At 39.3% G+C, this 20,089-nt stretch overlaps 1 protein-coding gene across 1 annotated transcript in view; it reads left to right on the top strand.

The window, feature by feature from the left end:
• The window catches only part of LOC111151956 (MET proto-oncogene, receptor tyrosine kinase), a 114,940-nt gene that overhangs the window by 45,977 nt on the left and 48,874 nt on the right, over nucleotides 1-20,089 (top strand). The window contains exon 3 of the mRNA XM_022510200.1: nucleotides 9,997-10,188. Coding sequence (XP_022365908.1) covers nucleotides 9,997-10,188 — 192 coding nt within the window. The remainder of the gene's footprint in view (nucleotides 1-9,996; nucleotides 10,189-20,089) is intronic.

The following is a 20,089-nucleotide window of genomic DNA, read 5'->3' as shown; positions in this document are numbered from 1 at the left end:
CATGTATAGAAATCCATACACTCATATACATAAAATACATCCTGCTCCAAGTATTTCTCTCTTCCCTCTTCACTAATCCAATTTCTATCAAGACCTGCATCAACTTTGGCCTCCTCCATGAGCCTTCTCTAGCTATTGAAGCCCACACTAATTTTTTTTCCTAATCTTAAAGCATTTACCACCTGTACCAGTGTTTTTGGAACGTATCTATCAGCGATGTTCTTTGTACTTTGCATTTTTACTATTCTGTGTGTCTGCCTCTGGCACTGGATTCATTTTCTTTTTAAACCTCAAAAAAGTTGGGGCGCCTGGGTGGCTCAGTGGGTTAAAGCCTCTGCCTTCGGCTCGGGTCATGATCCCAGGGTCCTGGGATCGAGCCCCGCATCGAGCCCCGCATCGGGCTCTCTGCTCAGCAGGGAGCCTGCTTCCCTTCCTCTCTCTCTCTGCCTGCCTCTCTGCCTACTTGTGATCTCTATCTGTCAAATAAATAAATAAAATCTTTAAAAAAAAAAGTTATATTAGATAGGTGTACATTTTCCCATTTCACAAGTGAAGAAGTGAGGCTTGGAGGTCCAAGTATCCTCTCTAAGTTTGCACAGCTGATAAGGGCAGGACCACTCCAGAGCCCATGCTCTTCTCCTCTAGGCTGGGATGGTTACCTCTGGATGCAACTAAGAAGATGTTTGGGGAACCTTACACTAAAAAGTTATAGAAGTGAAATTGAACAAGGAGATTCTGGAATCAAGGAAATTAGATTGTAGGAGGCCAAGTATGAGATTTTCTTTAAATCAATAGAAATATTTATAAGAATTGATAGGTGGATATAAACAATAAAAGGAAAAGTCAAAGGTGTCTGAAACCTAAAGGGAGAGGGTGGCTATTGATGCCATAAAGAAATAGGAATCTAGAAGAGTGAATTAGTTTGGAAAGAAAAGCGATGAGTTTGAATGACATCAAGGGCACATTCAAACTTGACCTAAAGGCAGTTGCAGAGACAGGGCTAGTCCTCAGAAGAGAGAATGCTGCTGGGCCTATGAAGTTAGGTCATCCCCACGAGGCAGCATCTATCACCTCATGAATCACTAGTGTGGAGCCAGCAGCCGGTTGGCCAGATGCCTTGTTGTATTACATTCAGGGCCGTCTGAATTGATCGGGGCCAGAGATGAGACCCTTTCTCCCTTCCTGGAGACACATCAGCTCTTCTTTAACTGCTCCCCAGCTTTGCTCCCCTGCTTGAGGTCTCTGATTATAAAGAACTCCGTGGCTGTTGAAGTCGTGAGGCAGGATTACTTCATCGAGGGGAGCCGGTGGCAGCGAAAGTATTGAGAAAGCATCTTTCTTTTCAGTGGCCCGCTGAGCACAACATCAAGCAGTTGTCTTTGTAGCACAAAACAACATAGTCACATTCTTAGCATTTGACCACACCGGCCTAACAGTCTGGCCTTGCATTAAGGACCCCAAAGAGAAGGGCCTGCTCTGTCAGAGAGCTGACTCTTCTGCATTTTACAGAGAATCGGGCTTCAATGTTGACATCTTAGACATTTGAGTACAGACTGATAGAAGTTAAATATATCTGAAAGAAACATAACCAGACACTGATGTTCAAAGCTCTTGCCCCTGCCTGCTGTGAGTTCAACAGCACCTCTCCCAGTCTCACTAAATAAACAGAAGAGAGCACATGAATGAAATTTAGGGGAGTAAGTTATGTGGAATTCCTGAGATTAAAGCAGTTTTTAGCCAGCTATATAAAAAGTTCTAGGCAAAGAGGAACTATTTTGAAATATATATCCCCTCAGAAAACCATCACTTGTCAATAGAATTTGGAGAAAGGGTGATTATGAATAAAGTTTATATTAAAATGCTTCTGTTAATTTAGTCATGGGCAAGAAGGAGAAAAGGCTGGTGTGAGTGAACCGGCAAAGATTTTACAAAATGATACATTTTTAAAAATCTATCTGCAAGACTGATTTTAAATTATCTATAGATGAGCTAAATCTGTCCTATAGATCAATTAAAGGAATCAATATTTTAAATATATCACATTCTTAATTATACTGAATTAAATGTAATTGCATATTCACTGCATGCATCATAATGTTAATTAGGGAAAACAGTTTGAATTAAATACATTGAGGTATACAGCATTTCAATTTTTTTTTTAATAAAAAAATGTATGTGTCTGAGGTAAAAAAAAAAATTTCTGCCAAGTACTCATGGAAAAGTAAAGAAAGACTAAATCATTGTTTCCAGGCTTACAAATTTTAGGTAATTCCTATTATTTAGCTCTATGACAGTATATAAGCCCTTGAGTTAAGGAAACAAGTTTTTTAAAAAGTGTTTACCATTGGTTTTCAGAGTGAACTTCATATAATTACTATTATTATCATTTTTTTTTTTTTTTAAGAGAGAGGAGAGAGAGCATGCACATGTAAGATGGGGGAGGAGCAGAGGGAGAGAGAATCTTAAGCAGACTCCTGGCTCAGTGCAGAGCTCCAGGCAGGGCTTGATCTCACCTCCTGGAGATCACAGCCTGCACAGAAATCAAGAGTCTGATGCTTAACCAGTTGAGCCACTCTGGGGCCCCCACAGAATTATTTTAGAGAAGGATAAACCTTCAACAATTAAATGCTTTCCAGAATTTCTTAAAGAGTAGCCATGTAGAATCTGTTTAGGCTCTTTTGGAGTAGCCTAAGGTGTTGGGGGACATTGATTGTTTACTGATGGCATCTTAAATATCCTGAGCATTCATTCATTCCAGCAGCAGGCTAAAGGCAGTTTGGTAATTTCAAGCCTAGGGGAAGCATTGGAAAGCCATCCCATAGACCCCTTGCATCGAAGAACCGAAAGAGAACTTTGAGATCATTTCGCTCAACCCTTCCTTTATAGTCACACCTCGGGGAGGGGGTCTGATTGAAAACCCTCGTGCTGTGCAACCTAAGTTTGGTCCTTGCCCTGTGCAGCTGCTGATCATGTAACCACACAGTGCCTCAGTTTCCTCCTAGCATTCTTATGAGGATTCAGTGAATTAATATTTGTAAAGTACTTAGAAGAGTGTCTGATACATTATAAACACTCTGGACAAATGTTTGTTATATAAGTAAAATAAAACTCAGACCCAGAGAGATGACGTGATTTGCCTAAGATCATGTGATCATCAAGTCCCAGGTGAGTAGAACCAGCCCTGTGCTGTAGGCACTGTGCTGTATGCATGCTAATTCTCTTCCACCACGGCCTTGGGCCATCCCTGGAATGTGGGTTTGTCTCAGAAATATTGTAGGAACCTGTAAGTAGGAGTATAATGTGGTATAAGGAACATAGGATTTGAAATCAACAACTAGGATTCAAGGGGCCCCTGGGTGGCTCAGTGGGTTAAGCCTCTGCCTTTGGCTCAGGTCATGATCTCAGGGTCCTGGGATCAAGCTCCACATCGGGCTCTCAGCTCAGCAGGGAACCTGCTTCCTCCTCTGTCTCTCTGCTTGCCTCTCTGCCTACTTATGATCCTTCTCTTTCTGTCAAAATAATAAATAAAATCTTTTAAAAAAATAAAACAAGTAGGATTCAAGCTCTGATATTTACTGACAACTCTTTGAACTTTAGTTTCTTCATCTGTAGAAATATGATGACCATAACAAATCCAATTCACAGACTTATTTAAAGGATCAGATGGAATAATGTACTTGAAAAACTGTAACCCACTATGCAGATGATATTTAACATTATTACTGTGAGCTCCTGTGAGTTGAGAAAAGCCATGAGACTGTCTCAGACCTACTTAGGATGTCAAGAAATTGAGCTGGGGAGAGTTCTTAACAGGCTCTTTCCACTTTTTCACTTCCTTTTTATTCACTGTTTTCTGTTAAATTTTATTTTTGTTATATATACAAAAGAATCATGTACTCTGTGCGTGTGTGTATGTGGTGTGTGCATGTGTGTGTGAGCAATAAAATAAAATGCTGAGTTCTCTATCATCAGGCTGAAAAAAGAGAATATTACCAAAGCCTTTAAGTCCCCTGTATGTCCCACCCCAATCATATCCCTCTCCCTCCCTGAAAAGTGGGTAAACAATAATTGCGAATTGTCTTTCCCTTGCCTTTAGTTGCACTATACATGTGTACTTGCCTAACAATGTATTGTATTGAGTGAATTTTTTTCTTATTTCTTTTTCCCTCCTGACTCAAATATCTCAAGCCATATTGTATCTCCCTGTATACCCTTATTCTTTGTCACTTTCTCCCCTCTCCCAGCCCAATAAAACGTATTACTTCTGTCTTTCCACAGACCTTGTATGGAGAAACTTTAGAAAAGAGCCAGACTTCCAGTTTACATGGCCAGGAGTGGGTGTCACTAACTAGCAGGAGCTGGGGCATCAGCTGCTAAAGCAAATGCAAGAATGCAAGAATAGGAAGCATCTCATGTCAGGATAGCCACTCTTAGATTCCTTCAGTGTCCTACATGCTCGCTTGATCTTTCTCCTTAATGGAAAAAAAGAAACAAATTGAGGCAGGTCTGGATGTCATAATAAGGAGTTTGGACTTTCCCTGCAGGCGTTTTGAAGAAAGGAGTGACAGCTCATAACTGCTTCAAGGCAGATGAGATCGGAGACAGGAAGGTCAGTGAGGAAACAGATAGCCTGAGGTAGGGGTGCAGATATGGCTGGAGGACTGTAACCAGATTTCAGAGGGACTGAGCAACTAACTAGTTGGGTGTGAGAAATGCTCAAGAGAGGAGATTTGGTGATGACTAAAATTTTAGAATTACCTAGATGGAAACATGGTCATGTTCACAAACCAAAATTGGCAACAGAGAAGAAGATTTGAGAGCCAAGCTGATCAGAATAGCCCAAAATGCTAGTGGTCATCTTTATGCTGTTATCCAGAAAACAGTGATTAATTCCAGCTTTTCTCTCAGAAAAGGAATCAGAGGTGGGTGAATCTACATTTTCAACTTTGAAGAGTTGTAGGTTTTTTTACATGCTAATTGATCATTTTTATTGACTGATTCCAACTCTTGGAGAGTTACAATTTCCCTGACTTTCGGTTTCTCTTACTTAAAATGAGGGGCTGAGGTAAGATGGTCCCTAAGGCCCTTTCCATTACTGTAATTATACAGTTCTTGGAATTTTGCCCAGAATAGTAAACAGTAGCAGAAGAAATTCATGAGCTTGAGAATCAGATAGAGCTGAATTCTAATGACTGTTCTAGTTCTGATGCCAGTTCCAGTGTGAATCAGCCACTGTAGCTGCACCGTTGGGTGCTCTGAGTCTCTTCCTCCTGAAAACTGAAAACCTGACAGGGGTGTGAGTCAGCTTATACCTGAAAACGCCCAACTCCGCGCCTGGCACAGTGTAGATGCGGGATAAAGATTGATTTCCTCCTTCCCTTCTTTTCTTCCTCCTTCCTCCCTTTGTTACCAAAAAGAGAGTGTTAGTCTGACTCCCCAACTAGTGCTGGGGTGAAACCTTCTTTGCAGACCCTTTCTTGGCTATTTTACCAGAGAACTGCCTTCCACCAGCTATGTGGGGTTTTACCTCAAAGCAGAAGTCTTCCTGGCTTTGAGGGAACAACAAATGACCGGGAGACCCCTGGCAGCAGGTCTATAGTTGCTTTTCCTTCTGGACCCAACCCCACGCCAAACACTGCACCTAAGAACTGTGTGTAAAGGGTGAGAACCCACCCCATCTTCCCTGCACAAATGAGCCTCAAACACATTTGCTTATTATCTTCAAGGGATATAGTGAATCAGACTGACTTTAGTCATATTTATACAGTGCTGTACCTTTGCAATGCCAAGAGCTTAAACCAAGGCTCCCTGATGGTTAAAATACCACAATTCAAACTCAAAGACAACGTGGGGCTCTGTAAGCTAGTTCCTCCCATCCTGATCCCAATCACTGAGTTCATCAAGATTCTCAGCAGGAAGAGACAAGGAGTAGTCCCCTCTCCTGCAGTGAATACTGGAATGTTACTCTCCTGGTAGCTATTGCCCCCATCCCTCTCCCGCAGATCTCAGCTACGGAGAAAATGAAAAAGAATAAGGTTGGGATCCCCTGGCTTATAAAATTTGAATGTCACTTGGACCTGACATGACGTTTGTTTTTTAGCTCAAAATTGCACAACTTTTCAAGATCAAGCAGTTCTGTAGATCCTATTCCAGCACTGTGCAATGATTTTAAACTTGGGAATTTGTCTGGGGAGAAGTAGGGATATTATCCAATCTGTCCTTGAGGAGGCACCATTTAGAGACTTTTTAATTTCCTGAAGAAGTCTGAAAGTGTAAGTATGAATAAATATACATAAATATTAATTGAGTCAGTACAGAGTTCTACATTTATGCCTGACATATGAAGGCACAAACTGGCTGAAGTTCGGTTGTGTTACTTTCCCTCCGTTTAAAAAATCCAGGAGTTCTTGCCGGTTTGTATGCACTTGGAAAGCTATCTCTGCTCCATTCTTTTGCTGGCCGGGTTCAGCAAAGCAGACAAGGAAGCAAGCTGGGTAGGCAGATGGGTACCTATCTCTGGTACTCTTTAGATAGAGTAATTTTTAAGGAAGCTATTATTAAATGCCTACTGTGTGTTAAGCACAATACAGGGTAGGTTGATAAAAGATGAATGAGACCATTTCTGACCTCTTGTTGATAGAAAGCTGCTTCTAATTTACAATCTATGACTACTCCACATGCAGCAAATTGTTTTTGTGTTCCAATGAATCCATCATATCTCTGCAAGGTCAAATTTGAGGCTTGAAGTTACCAAGATGCCTGCTAGACATAGAAAAAGTAAAAACAAGCAAGAAAAGGAACAAAATAACCACAATGCTGACCCTGAAGAGCAGTCACCTCTGAAATGGATACTTGAGAAGGTCTTTGATTTAAAACTGGTCTTTGCTCCTTTAAGCAGCTTCCATGGCTGTGGCTATCTCTGTCAAATGGATGATTGATCACCAATGGAAACTTAATTACCAATTAATCGGTTACTATTGAATTGCTGGTCCGTTTCAGTTATGTGCCACTCCTCAGAGCAATCCATAGTACTTCAGTGAAGAAAAGCTTCTAATTAAATAGTGAAATAGCATTCATTAATATATCAAAATAAATGTCTAGAACCAGAACATTTCATTAATTACAAGAGTAAGTTTAGCGTCTCTGAGACTCTTTGTTAATTTATTGCCACTTATAATGAGGAAATATTCTGTGTATTCCACGTGATAGAATTTTGATATTAAGGAGTAAGGCTGTTTTACATAAAGATACCTAAATTTCCTTTTTCACTTTGTTGTTCAACACTAAGTTAGTCCAAAGTATACTATAGCAGCTTTCTGATTATTATAAATACAATAAGATGATAATAGAGAATTTCTAATCTTCAAATCATTTTCCCTAACTTGAAACTACATACAAAAATATGTAAAAATAAACTTTTTCTTTTCTTCCAAGTTAGATGACAGTTCCTTATTATATCCTCTTGCCTCCTGGTTTCTCCCCCAAATTTACCAATTTCCAGATGTCTTACAAGTACAGTCAGGAGCCGAATGCTCTATTTGTTTCTTATTATGAACTCTTAACTACACCTATTCCTGGAAGAAAAAAAGAGCTTTAGCAATATTAATTTATATCTCCACACTCGTCCCCCATCTACTCATAATTGATTCACTTACTTGTTCATTCACTCAATATTTATTAAGGATCTATGTGTGATATTTCACCTACTACTAACAATACAGCAGTAAAAAGTATGGTCTCTGATGGCAGGGACATCAATCATGTAATCCACAAGCAAATAGTAGTTGCAGCTATGAGTGCTATGACACATAAGTAAAATGTATTATGACAGTCGATAATAGAAGCATTTGACCTAGATATTAAGATCAGAATAGGCCTCCTAAGGAAATGATGACACACTACAATCTGAAGGAGACATAGTGGTTAATAGTGGAAGGATCACTCTAGTAACATGTACAAAGGCCCTATAATGGGAGGACACATGGCATAACTGAGAGAATGCCAACTCACTGTAGCACTGAGTGCAAAGGAGGGCACCATGAGGATGAATTTGGAATGTTCAGTAGGATCCAGATGATACTGAGCTCACCAGGCCATGTTAAAAATTTTTGTCTTTTATCCTGAGAGCAATAGGAAGACATTGTTTTAAACAGAGTAACATGACAAAATTTGTGTTTTAGGGGGGGAAAAATCTGTCTGCAGTGTAGAGAATGGATGAGATCAGATATGGCAGATCTAATTTGGAAGCCATTGTAGTAGTTCAGGAATTGGAAGCGGTGGTTTGGATGAGGGTCAGAGTGTGGAGATAGAGAAAACTGGATGGATCCAGGAGATATTTAGAAAGAACAATTGATGAAAATTGGTGATGGACTGTACATGGGGAGGAATCAGGGATGGCACTAGATTTATGACTTGTGCCTCTGGAGAAATGGTAGAGCCATTCACTGGGGGGGTGTTGCATCATCACCTCAGGCATGGGGTTAGAACGTGATTTCTACTTTGGACATGTTGAGCCTAAGGTCTTGGAGACATCTGAGACATCTTGAGACATCTGTATTTCACAGGCAATTTGATAAATGCACAGTCAGTGCAGAGGAGAGTGTAGGGTGAAGGTACAAATGTGTATGTCAACTGAATAGTAATAGACATCACAGGAGAGACTGAGGCTGCCAAGGGAGAGTGTGAAGGGTGAGGAGAGGAGCAGCCTTCAAATGGAGCCTTGAGAACCCCTGACACTGATAGCCAGGCACAGATGGTCCTGCTCAAGGACTCAGTGTTGCAATCTGAGAAGTAGAAGGAAAGGCAGGTGTCAAGGTGAAGGAAGGATCCATGGTGCTTAACTGACATATATTACTGAACAATATTTTTTTTAAAAAATCTGAAGCTGAGGGATGCCTGGGTGGCTCAGTTGGTTAAGCCGTTGCCTTCGGCTCAGGTCATGATCCCAGAGTCCTGGGATCAAGTCCTGCATTGGGATCCTTCCTCAGTGGGGAGCCTGCTTCTCTCTCTGCCTCTGCCTGCCACTCTGCCTGCTTGTGCTCTCTCTCTCTCTCTCCCTCTCTCTCTTTCTCTCTCTCTCTCTGACAAATAAATAAATAAAATCTTTTTAAAATAATAATAAAAAAATAAAAAATAAATAAAAATAAAAATCTGAAGCTGAGCCTAAAAGAAAAATACCTGACTGACAATTGCCTTTTTTGTAGGTGGGTAACAATGGCATTTGGTGCACAGCTTTTACATTCTTTTGAGCCTTTCACTGTAATGGTGACAGATACTTCAGTGGTATTCTCTAGGTCCTGGGTTCTATGGTAAGAGAGTTCTATAAATTAGCTCATGTAACATTTACAACAGCTCTGCAAGGTAGGCACATCTCTATAATTCTCTCGATTTTACTTGTGGAATGGATAACCTGAATTTCACAAACACAGAGAGATTATAGGGACTATGTAAGGTAAATAAGCATGCAAGACTAGGATTTGATGCGGGAACTTGAGTTTGGGGTCTGTGCTCTACTGCCTCCCTGTGAATTATCTATCAGCTATCCCCCGCTACCACCTCATTGCACACAAATGCACAAAGGCACACATTTTAAGATATATAATGTATTATGTATGACTCTAACATTTATTCCAGTTGAAATCCATCTTATTGGACATGTCTGCTAGAAGCATTACCTTCACGCCCAGGGCTGAGACATTTATAGTTTTGTTTTTCTTTTACTAGCACCACTGAGTTCCATATTTATGTATGCACATACTCAACCAGAGTGCAAACCGCGATAGTAAGGTTTACCCCAGTTAACATATCTGTACACACATGGCAGCACCTAGTAGTACTGGAGCCATGTAGGTCACTAGAGTAATTTCTAGCCCCTGTCTGGGGCACTCTGTTTATTTGTACGGTTATCCTTGCCATTCTCCGAGCTCTGAAAAGACACACTGAGAAGTTTTTTAGCATCTGGACTCACATTGATTCTATGACCATATTTTATTCCAGACACTTTTGAGAAATTCATCCGGCTGTGAAGTGCGCAGTGATGAATATCGAACGGAGTTTACCACAGCTTTGCAGCGTGTTGACTTATTCATGGGCCAATTCAACCAAGTCCTCTTAACATCTATATCTACCTTCATTAAAGGAGAACTCACCATTGCTAATCTTGGGACGTCAGAGGGTCGCTTCATGCAGGTAAATGTTTCTAAGAGTGGCTGTGTCTGTTTTACCTGGTATGGCACAATTAGTTTGGTGTGGGTTTTTGTTGTTGTTGTTGTTGTTGTTTTTACAGTAAGGCATTTGGAAATATTATAAAGTGAAAATCACAGTAAAAGCTAGAGACAAACTGAGAACAAAACAATGAAGCCGGGTCCACTCTTTATGAAGTTTATGGCCTATTTTTATTAAGTTCTTGAAGCTTTCAGCTTAAATGTACTTAAAAGTTTTCTTGCCCAGAATGGTTTGGGATTTTGTTTGTTGTTGTTATTTTCCATTCATTATTTCCATCACATGATTGGAATAAAATGAAACAATTAAAGCACTTCCAGGCGATGTTTTCCTATTTCAAGGGAAGCTACGGATCAAAGGAGAGCTATTGTGTGAACCGTGTGTCTCCATGAGAAGAAACATTCACATCATTGAGAAATATTGGCAGGAGTTAGAAAAGGACGTTATCATCAAGATCCCATTGTAACTCCAGCTCTCCTGATTCTGCAAAACGATGTAGTCAGACACAAAGAAGTTCAAATTCTGGGGGGGAAAATACAGATTTTATTAAGAAATGTTTTTAATGGATAGCAACATACTTCCATACAGTAAAAATTCACATTTCAGACTTGCAGTTATTGTGTTCCCTAGATACAAGAATCAGCACTTCGCAGAAATTAAAATGTTCTTGTGTTGAATCTCTTTGACTGCTTTAATAATTATTGGGTAGTGCTTTCAACATGAGTTCTTCAGTAGGTTCTTTATTAACGCACAATGACCATAGCATCCATAGAAATGTTGACTTTCTACAAATACTAGAAATTTCTTCTAAAGAGAGAGTCTTATTCCAAAATCATCTGATCTAATTAACATCCTAGTCAGACAGTGACTTCTAGAAAACCAGTTGAGGACAATGATGTTTTCCTATGACTTGGCCATCTGCACATCCTCTATCTGTATTCTATTATAATACATATTTTTTTTAATTACCACTGTTTTTATAGTGTATGGATACTGGTTATTGCCATAATTTAAATCGTGCTTTTCTTGTACTAGTTGGGCACAGTGGGATTTTTTTCAAAGTCATAAAACATCTAAATAAAACCTTCTTCCTAGCTCAGGGGTGCCTGGGTGGCTCAGTGGGTTAAAGCTCGGGTCATGATCCCAGAGTCCTGGGATCGAGCCCCACATCAGGCTCTCTGTTCAGCGAGGAGCCTGCTTCCCCCTCTCTCTCTGCCTGTCTTTCTGCCTGCTTGTGATCTCTGTCTGTCAAATAAATAAATAAATAATCTAAAAAAAAAAAAAAAAAAAAAAACCTTCCTAGCTCAAAACTAATCATATAGATCCTATTATCTAAATGCTCCCACACTTGGTCTCCCATCCTCCCACTGCTTCATTATTATACTTTCTCCCCACTCCTCTCTCTCTCCCAGCCCAGTGTTCTTATTTACCCACCTCAAACCATTTCGTTCTGTCTCAACTCCTTAAAATCTGAAGGCTGGATATCTAGTCCCCCCCTATATTCATGAGCATTCTAAAGTATTTGAAATATAGTTGTATCAATTATCTTTGTAAAATACATACTGTTATTTTCAATATGTTTTTAATTGACATTTATAATATTCTCTAGAATTCTAAGAAATTTGAAGGGGCATGAGAGAATCTGGCATCTGTTGAATTCTTAATGTGTTCACTATATTGACTTTTTACTTTTGCTTTTTTTCTAAATTGTTTATTACCTCATCCACCCAGTTTCATATTAATAAGCTTTCTATAGTCACTTTAGGTCTTTCATTCTTTTACATCAGAAGGTTCTTGGCCTATTTCCAGATTCTAAAGCTGTAATAAAATCCCATTTTTAGGTAGATTTCTCTAATAACTGAGTAAATTCTGCTGTGTGACAGATTCTACCGCCTAAGTGCTATGTCGTGCATCAGTCTCATTGTAACAGAAATGCTGTGACAAGTGTTTTATTCTTGTCTCCCAGCATTTTCGTAAAAGAAGCTATATTATGCCCATTATCTGTGCATCCGAAACATTAAAGATGAAAATAAGTAAGTAGATACTTATTTTATGTGAAGTGCTGATATCACTGATTTTTTTTTAAAACCACATGGTTCTTAATTCATCAGATATATATTGGGAACTTACTAACTTTGCTCTACTAGGCAAATAAGGAAAGCAAAGGAAGCAGTGACACAGAACCTACCTTTAAGGAACTAAAGTTTAATTTTTTAAAAAAGGATTTTATTTATTTGAGGTAGTGAGCAAGAGAGAGCATAAGACAGGGGAGGGGCAGAGGGAAAGGGAGGAGCAGACTGCCCACTGAGCGGGGAGCCTATTATGGGATTGGATCCCTGGACCCCGGGATCATGACTTAGCTGAAGGCAGACACTTAACCACTGAGCCACCCAGGAGCCCCTGAAACTTTAGTATGAGAGATAAAAACCTGTACTGCATACCGAGATAGCAAAAGACAAAGACACACAGACAAAGGGCTGTTGAGACCCACATAGGATTCATTTCTCTGACACTTGTCCAAGAGAATTCCATTCCCTTAAATTTTATGTAAATAAACTCAAGGCATTTGAAGGATCAAACAATCAACATCACTAAAATCCAGTTTGTTTACAGCAAATAATGTTGGGGGAGGAGTCAGTCATGGCATGCAGCAAAGACCTTCTAGCTTAAGCTTGCCAAGCAGTACTACCAAGTTCTATAAATGTTTTGACTGCTATAAAGTGCTAAATCTGTGGACAGGACTAAGTTCCTACAATTCGTGTTTTAATAATACTGTGGAGTTTCTGTTATAAAATAGAATGAACATAATTTTTTTTTCCAAAGACAGCAGTCATACATGAAAAGGAACAGAAAAATGATTTTTACTTCCTTCCTACCCTGAAGCCTAAAGTCAAAGTTGCTTTGCAAATGTTTTCTCTCAAGAGTTTGCAGCTGTTTCTGCCTTTCCTATTGTGCTTATGTTCAGCTCTGGCTGGGAATACAAGCTTCAGCCCCAGCTGTCGGGTGTAAAGTGAATCAGGTATTTCACAGTGGTTACTTGGTTAGAAAGAATTATATTGTTTAGCTAACAACATTCTATGTATGGCAGAAAAGACATGTTTGACATGTTTCTAACATTTAAACATGTGTGACTTACCTCATACAGGTGCAACTCCATCTAAATATACTGATGTGTACATGTATTAGAGTTTATCTGTAGCTGCAGCTCAACATAGATGCAGATTTCAAAACCAGTTTTTATTTATGTGATCACCCTCTTGGGATGCTTTGAAGTAAAATAATATGATAAGTCCTATTCAAGATAGTATAAGTAAACAGTGAGAACAGGGCTTCTTACAGATTTTAAAGGGGGAGGGGATGTTGAAAAGAACAAAGCTCTGGAACACTAGTGCTGTGTGCAGGGCTACGTGGGAGAGGGAAGACAGTTACTCATGAAGATCACAGGACTAATCACAGGGATTGCCCACGTCTCCCCTTCTGAGCTCCTCATCTGATCAACTTGCAAAAACAATGCCTGATATATATTATAATTTTTTTTTTTTACATCTCTTGTATAAGGCCTTTAATCTCTAGATGCAAGGCATTGCTATTAAAATATTCATGCATGACTGTCAGGCCAGGGAGAGGGAGTGTATCCTATATCAGGTGTGCTGGGGGTGGGAAGGCACTTTCAAGACTTGTTTCAAGTTCAGCTCCACAAACACTTATTGGGCAGCTATCTTGTGTGCATACAGTGGCCACTGCCTGGGCACTGTCACAGCTGTCACTTGGTTCTTTGGCATCATCCTTGCTCTTCTCCCATCCCCTTTCCCATCTTCCCATTTCCTTGATGCCGTTACCACTCATCACCCTTGTTGTCTTGTACCTCTTGCCTGGACTAGTTGGATCATAAGCAAGAAAGTTAAGGATATAGGGATCACCTAAAAAGACATTCTTTGCTTGTGATCATTACTTATGACCATTACTTAAAGGATTATGTTAGTAATCAGTGAACCTGAGGATAATTACTCACTTCCACTAAGAAGAATCAATTCATCTGTTGACCTCCTGTCTTCAAATTCTTCCAGTTCCTATACCACCATCATAGTATGTCAGATCTTTGTGTTGGAAGTCTATGGCATACATTACCTTTGGGATCACTGATATTTTAGAGAATATAGACACAGATCATCAATTCGTCAGTGCTATGAGCATCCAGCAGAGACCCAGGCAAATGAAGCTTGAACTTAAACATTTCCCTTTAGGGATTGCTAATTTACTGGTCTATTATAAAATGTCAGATAAAAGTAGCATCTGCCTTTCTTTTTTAATGTGTACATCACTTATTTACATCCCTAAAGAATGGTGAATTTAGTATATTCCTTTAGAAGAAAATCTGGGGCCCCTGGGTGGCTCAGTCACTTAAGCGTCAGACTCTTGATTTGGGCTCAGGTCATGATCCAAGTGTCCTGTAGTTGAGCCTCATAAGGGGTTCCGCACTTACCAGGAAGACTGCTTGAGATTCTTTGCCTCTCCCTCTCCTTCTCCTCCTCCCCCTGCTCATGCACATGCATGCACTCTCATGCACTCTCTCTCTCTCTCTAAAATAAATAAATCTTGGGGCGCCTGGGTGGTTCAGTCATTAAGCATCTGCGTTCAGCTCAGGTCATGATCCCACAGTCCTGGGATCAAACCCCACATCGGGCTCCTCTCCCTCTCCCCACTGCTTGTGTTCCCTCTCTAACTGTGTCTCTCTCAAATAAATAAATAAAATCTTTTTTAAAAACATTGAAGAACATCAAGTCTAGGGGAAAATGCACACTGTGTCTAGCTGAAATCCATAGCTGCCACACATGAAAAAATGTGGGTCAAAGTAAATATCCTTTATAAAAATAAATAAATAAATCTTTTTAAAAATAGAAGAAAATATACCCATGAATTCTGAAACTTCTTTTGTTTGAAAAAGAAACCATTATAAGTAATGATTTCAGAGCTCTGTCTATAACTAAAAATCAGCCCCAATGCATGGATAGTCTCCTACAATGAATTCATGCATGCTTTTGAAATACATCTCATACACTGTCATATGTATAGAAAATTAAAACATCATAAATATTTGAAACCATGGGAAAATGCTAAGGTTTTGTTTGTTTTGTTTTTTGGTAATAGGGAGTAACTGGGATTTCTTGTGTGGGTGCTTTTTTGAAAGAGTAGAGAGATATTTTAAACCATGAAGTATGGGGCACCTGGGTGGCTCAGTTGTTAAATGTCTGCCTTGGGCTCAGATCATAATCCCAGGGTCCTGGGATGGAGTCCCACATCGAGCCCTACATTGGGCCCAACATCAGCCTCCCTGCGCAATGGGAAGACTGTTTCTCCTTCTCCCATTCCCCAGCTTGTGTTTCATCTTTCACTGTGTTTCTCTCTGCCAAATAAATAAATAAATATCTTTAAATAATAAATAAATAATAAAACATGAAGTATGTGTATCAAAAGTTTTTTTTAACTTTTATGACTTTTAAAATTCAAAAACAGATATACTCTGTATAACTTGACAGATCCTATAGTTACTGTATTTGGAGTATTGATTTGAAAGTATTAATTATTTAAAATTTTTTAATTTACTAGTTTATTTGGATTTTAGATTCTTAATTTTTTTTTTACAAAGGTCTCAATCTGGTTTTAACTTATTTCAACTCACAATCATTTCAGCATACATTCACATCAGTATTGCAACAATAAGGAAAATTGTTTTGCTTTTTGTATATACCTGGCATTTATAGTACCAGATTGGTATAGAAGCTCTCATGCCCACTTACCGGAAAGAACAGAATAAAGCTTCCTTTAATTCAACTTTGCCACCTAGTACCTTGTTGTACCACTTTTATCTCTTGAGCTGTCAGCACCAATCAGCAATTTCTATTTCTTCTCATGGTTTCTCCCCCGCCCTCCCATTCCAGAAAACTAGATGTTTACCTCGATTGAAATAAATAGCTCTACTTTTCATATCTGATTTCTTTCTACACAAACACCAATTTCTCTCACATACTGAGGAAGATACTAAACCTAAAGCAGGTGTCTGAACCAGTTCAGGCTACTGTAACAAAATTTCCGTAGACTGGGTGGCTTAAACAGCAAACATTTCCTTCTCACAGTTCAGGAGGTTAGGAAGTTCAGGATCGAGATAGAAGCAGATCTGGTTTCTGGTGAGAACCCGATACCTGGTTCATAGATGGCTGTTCTTGTTGTGTCCTCACATGGTAGAAAGAGGGAAAGAGAGCTCTCTGGGGTTCCTTTGATAAGGCCACTAATTTCATTCATGAGGACTCTTACCTTTATGACCTAATTGCCTCCCAAAGGCCCCGCCTCCTAAAACTATCACACTGGGGTTTAAGATTTCAACATATGAATTTAGGTGGACACAAACATTCATCATATTGCAGTAGGCAAGAAGCAAGAGGCATTAGAAGCCCTATCCTGAAAATGTACATCAAACTCTCGCAGATTATCTAAATATCTGAAGCATTAAAAAACCTTATCCCTTCATCAAGGCTTACCTGAGCTTCTCATTTAAAGCTATTCATGTTTAGGCTTTAGATACGCCTTTAGAACTTACTATGTGCCCAACGCTGTATTGGGAACTATAGGAAAAGCAGACCCACTCCCAAGATCCGTTAGGTCACACCCAGTTATAACCCCATCTGTTTATTAATGGTGTCATCTCCTTCTGTCACATTTCTTTCAATTCACATTTTTTTCTCACTGAGTTTCAAACTCTAGTAATTTACATCATCTTTTATTGCAAATTTCCTTAACAGAAATTCTCTATTTTTCTTAATTTTTGAACTAGAAATCAGTCTAGATGCAATCAAAGGTTCTACTCAGTTCTGTTTGCCTAGAAATAGAACTGCATAAGTCCTGTTCTTACAAGAGGAAAACTTATTTGATCTTCAATTTTAGTGTGTGTACTGCCAAAGACAGTAGGTTTCAAAAAAGCAGTAGGGCCAGGGATCCTACCCCGACTCTGACTGATTGTTCTAGTCCACTTTTGTTCCATCTTTTGTCCTTTCCCCGCCTCCAGCATCTTTAGTACTTTGTTTTACAAAAACCCAGTCTGACTCTGAGGGGATATTCAGAACACTGGTTGGGAGGCTAAGTAGGTGATACCCAGGTACACAATCTCAGGCAGAAGGAATGGATGGAAGACTGTGAACCTCCAGAAGTAAGCTTGCCTTTTACTTAATTTAAGAAAATATTGGCAAGAGGCACCTGAGTGGCTCAGTTGGTTGAGCGACTGCCTTCAGCTCAGGTCATGATCCTAGAGTCCCAGAATTGAGTCCCACCTTGGGCTCCCTGCTCAGCAGGGGGTCTGCTTCTACCTCTGACCTTCCTTCCCCCTCTCATGCTCACTCTCTCTTATTCCCTCTCTCTCTCAAATAAATAAATAAAATCTTTTTTAAAAAAATTTGGCGAAGAAATACAAACCAAAATCACAAAGTATCACTTCACACACAGTGGGTTGGCTGTAATCAAGAAAACGGAAAATAACACGTCAGTGAAGTTGTGGAGAAATTAAAACCCTCACACATTGTTGGTGGGAATGTAGGATTGTACACACCTATGGAAAATGGCATGGCAGTTCCTCAAAAGATTAAGTATAGAGTTACCACAAGATCCAATAATTCTACTCCTAGGTGTATAACCCGAGAAATGAAAATATATATGTTCTCATAAAAAGTTGCACGTGAATTTCAATGTAGCAGTATTCACAATAGTGGAAATAACCCAAATGTCTGTCAAGTGATGAATGGATAAATAAAATATGTTATGTCCATATAATGGAACATTATTCAGCAGTAAAAAGTAGTGAAGTACTGATACATGTTCCAACATGATGAACCTTGAAAACATTATGCTAAGTGAAAGAAGCCAGTCACAAAAGACAAGATATTGTAGGATTCCATTCGTGTAAAATGTCTGGAATAGGAAAATCCATAGAGATAGAATGTAGATTAGTAGTTGCAAGGGACTGGAGGGCATGAGCAGGTGAAGAAGGTGGTGGCTACAGGGTGCTGAGTTTCTGTTTGAGATAATGACAGTGTTCCAAAATGATTTTGGTGATGGTAGCACAAATCTGTGACAATACCAAAAACTACTGAATTGTGCATTTTTTAAAAATGGAGAGTAGGGCACCTAACTGGCTCAGTCGGTTAAGTGTCTGACCCTTGATTGGCTCAGGTCTTGATCTCAGGGTCATGAATTCTGGCTCAGCATGGAGCACTTAAAAAAAACAAACCAAAAAAAAAAAAAAAAAAGGGAGAGAAAGCCACATACAAATATCTCATGTTAAACTGTGTTCATCATTCTTAAGGGAAATTAAATTTTAAAACAATTTAACCAAAATAAATCTCGGGATGCCAGGGTGGCTCAGTCAGTTAAGTGTCTGCCTTCACCTCAGGTCATGATTCCGGGGTCCTGGGATTGTGTCCTGACTTGGGCTTTTTTTGCTCATGAGGAACTTACTTCTCCCTCTGCCTGCTGTTCCCCCTGCTTGTGCACACTCACTCACTCACTCTCTCCCTCTCTCTCTCTCTGACAAATAAATAATAAAATCTATAAAATAAATAAGAATCTGAAAAGTAAATCTCTGTGTATGGGCTAAGAATCTGGCCTTAATGTTTTGAAGATATATCACACAAAATTAATTTGTTTAGGTTTATGGATTTTTAGAGCCTAGCCACAAAGGTTTTATTTTACTTGTACATGTATTTCTTCCTCATGTCCTTTCCCAGATAATTTGAGATCATAGCTACAACAATCAAGTACCTTTGGATTCCCCCCTAACTCCCTCACACCCAAATATATTAGTGTTGCATTTTCAGGAGCATTAAAGAAAAAGGGTTTGGGGAGGGGGAGCAGTTTGAGACCTAAGCATTAAAGATTAGTTCTCAACATAGTCAAAGATAATTGCCAGTCTTCTATTCATACTAATTATCCTAAGAATTAAATTTAAATGCCAGATTCAGTTCTGTCCTTAGAAGTATCTCCATGACAACCAAAAGGAACTTCAAATTTCTTTACAAAAAATTTAAAAAAAAGAAAACTTGCTACAGGGATATTTTGAGGTTAAAGTGGTTACTCCATTATTTGGAATTCTAGCAATAAGATAAAGGGAGGATTTAATGATAGAAAAGCATTCTTGGCATTTTATAGCAGTAGGTGTCCCTGCAGAGAAAGGGCTAATGATCAACACAAAGGTATCTCCATCTGAGATATGGCCTCTGCTTAAAACTCCAGGTATTTCACTTTTCCCTACAGCCTTCCTGTCTTCTCTGGTTCATCCCATTTTCTGCTTGAAGCCACACTCATCCTAGCTCGTGATCAAAAGTAGAACTCACTGGCTCTAGTAGTAACATTTCCTCTGTGCCATCAAAAACTATTTAGATGTGGAGTCTCTCTCCTTAGGCACACTTGCAGCCAAGATTACTGAAACAAGGAGTATTTGGCAAGGCAAATATATTGTGAAATTTGTTTTAATGCTTTGACTCACGAATGACTCTTGAGAGCTCGGAGTTGAAGCTTTTTATTGGTATTTACTCTGGTGCTCCAAGAGTGTAGCAGTTTGAGTGTTTTTAAGAAGAGGTCAAGCAAATCGGATTCTGGCATTAGATAAAGCTCCTTGTAAACCTGACTCTTATACTTTCTAGCTGCAATTTTCTGTTATATTTTCTTTACGAAAAAACTAATAGTACCTACATTGTAGTATTATTGTGAGAAGTAAACAAATAAACATTTAAAGCTCTTAGCACAATGACTGGCTCAGTCACCCCATGTATGGTGCTCTCCAGACAAAAAGTCTCAACAGGGAATACATTAAATCAATCTACCC

The sequence above is a fragment of the Enhydra lutris genome, unplaced genomic scaffold (genome assembly GCF_002288905.1).
Source record: "Enhydra lutris kenyoni isolate GAN:26980312 unplaced genomic scaffold, ASM228890v2 scaffoldscaffold27, whole genome shotgun sequence".
In the NCBI taxonomy this organism is placed as follows: domain Eukaryota; kingdom Metazoa; phylum Chordata; class Mammalia; order Carnivora; family Mustelidae; genus Enhydra; species Enhydra lutris.
This window is presented reverse-complemented; position numbering and strand designations above follow the sequence as displayed.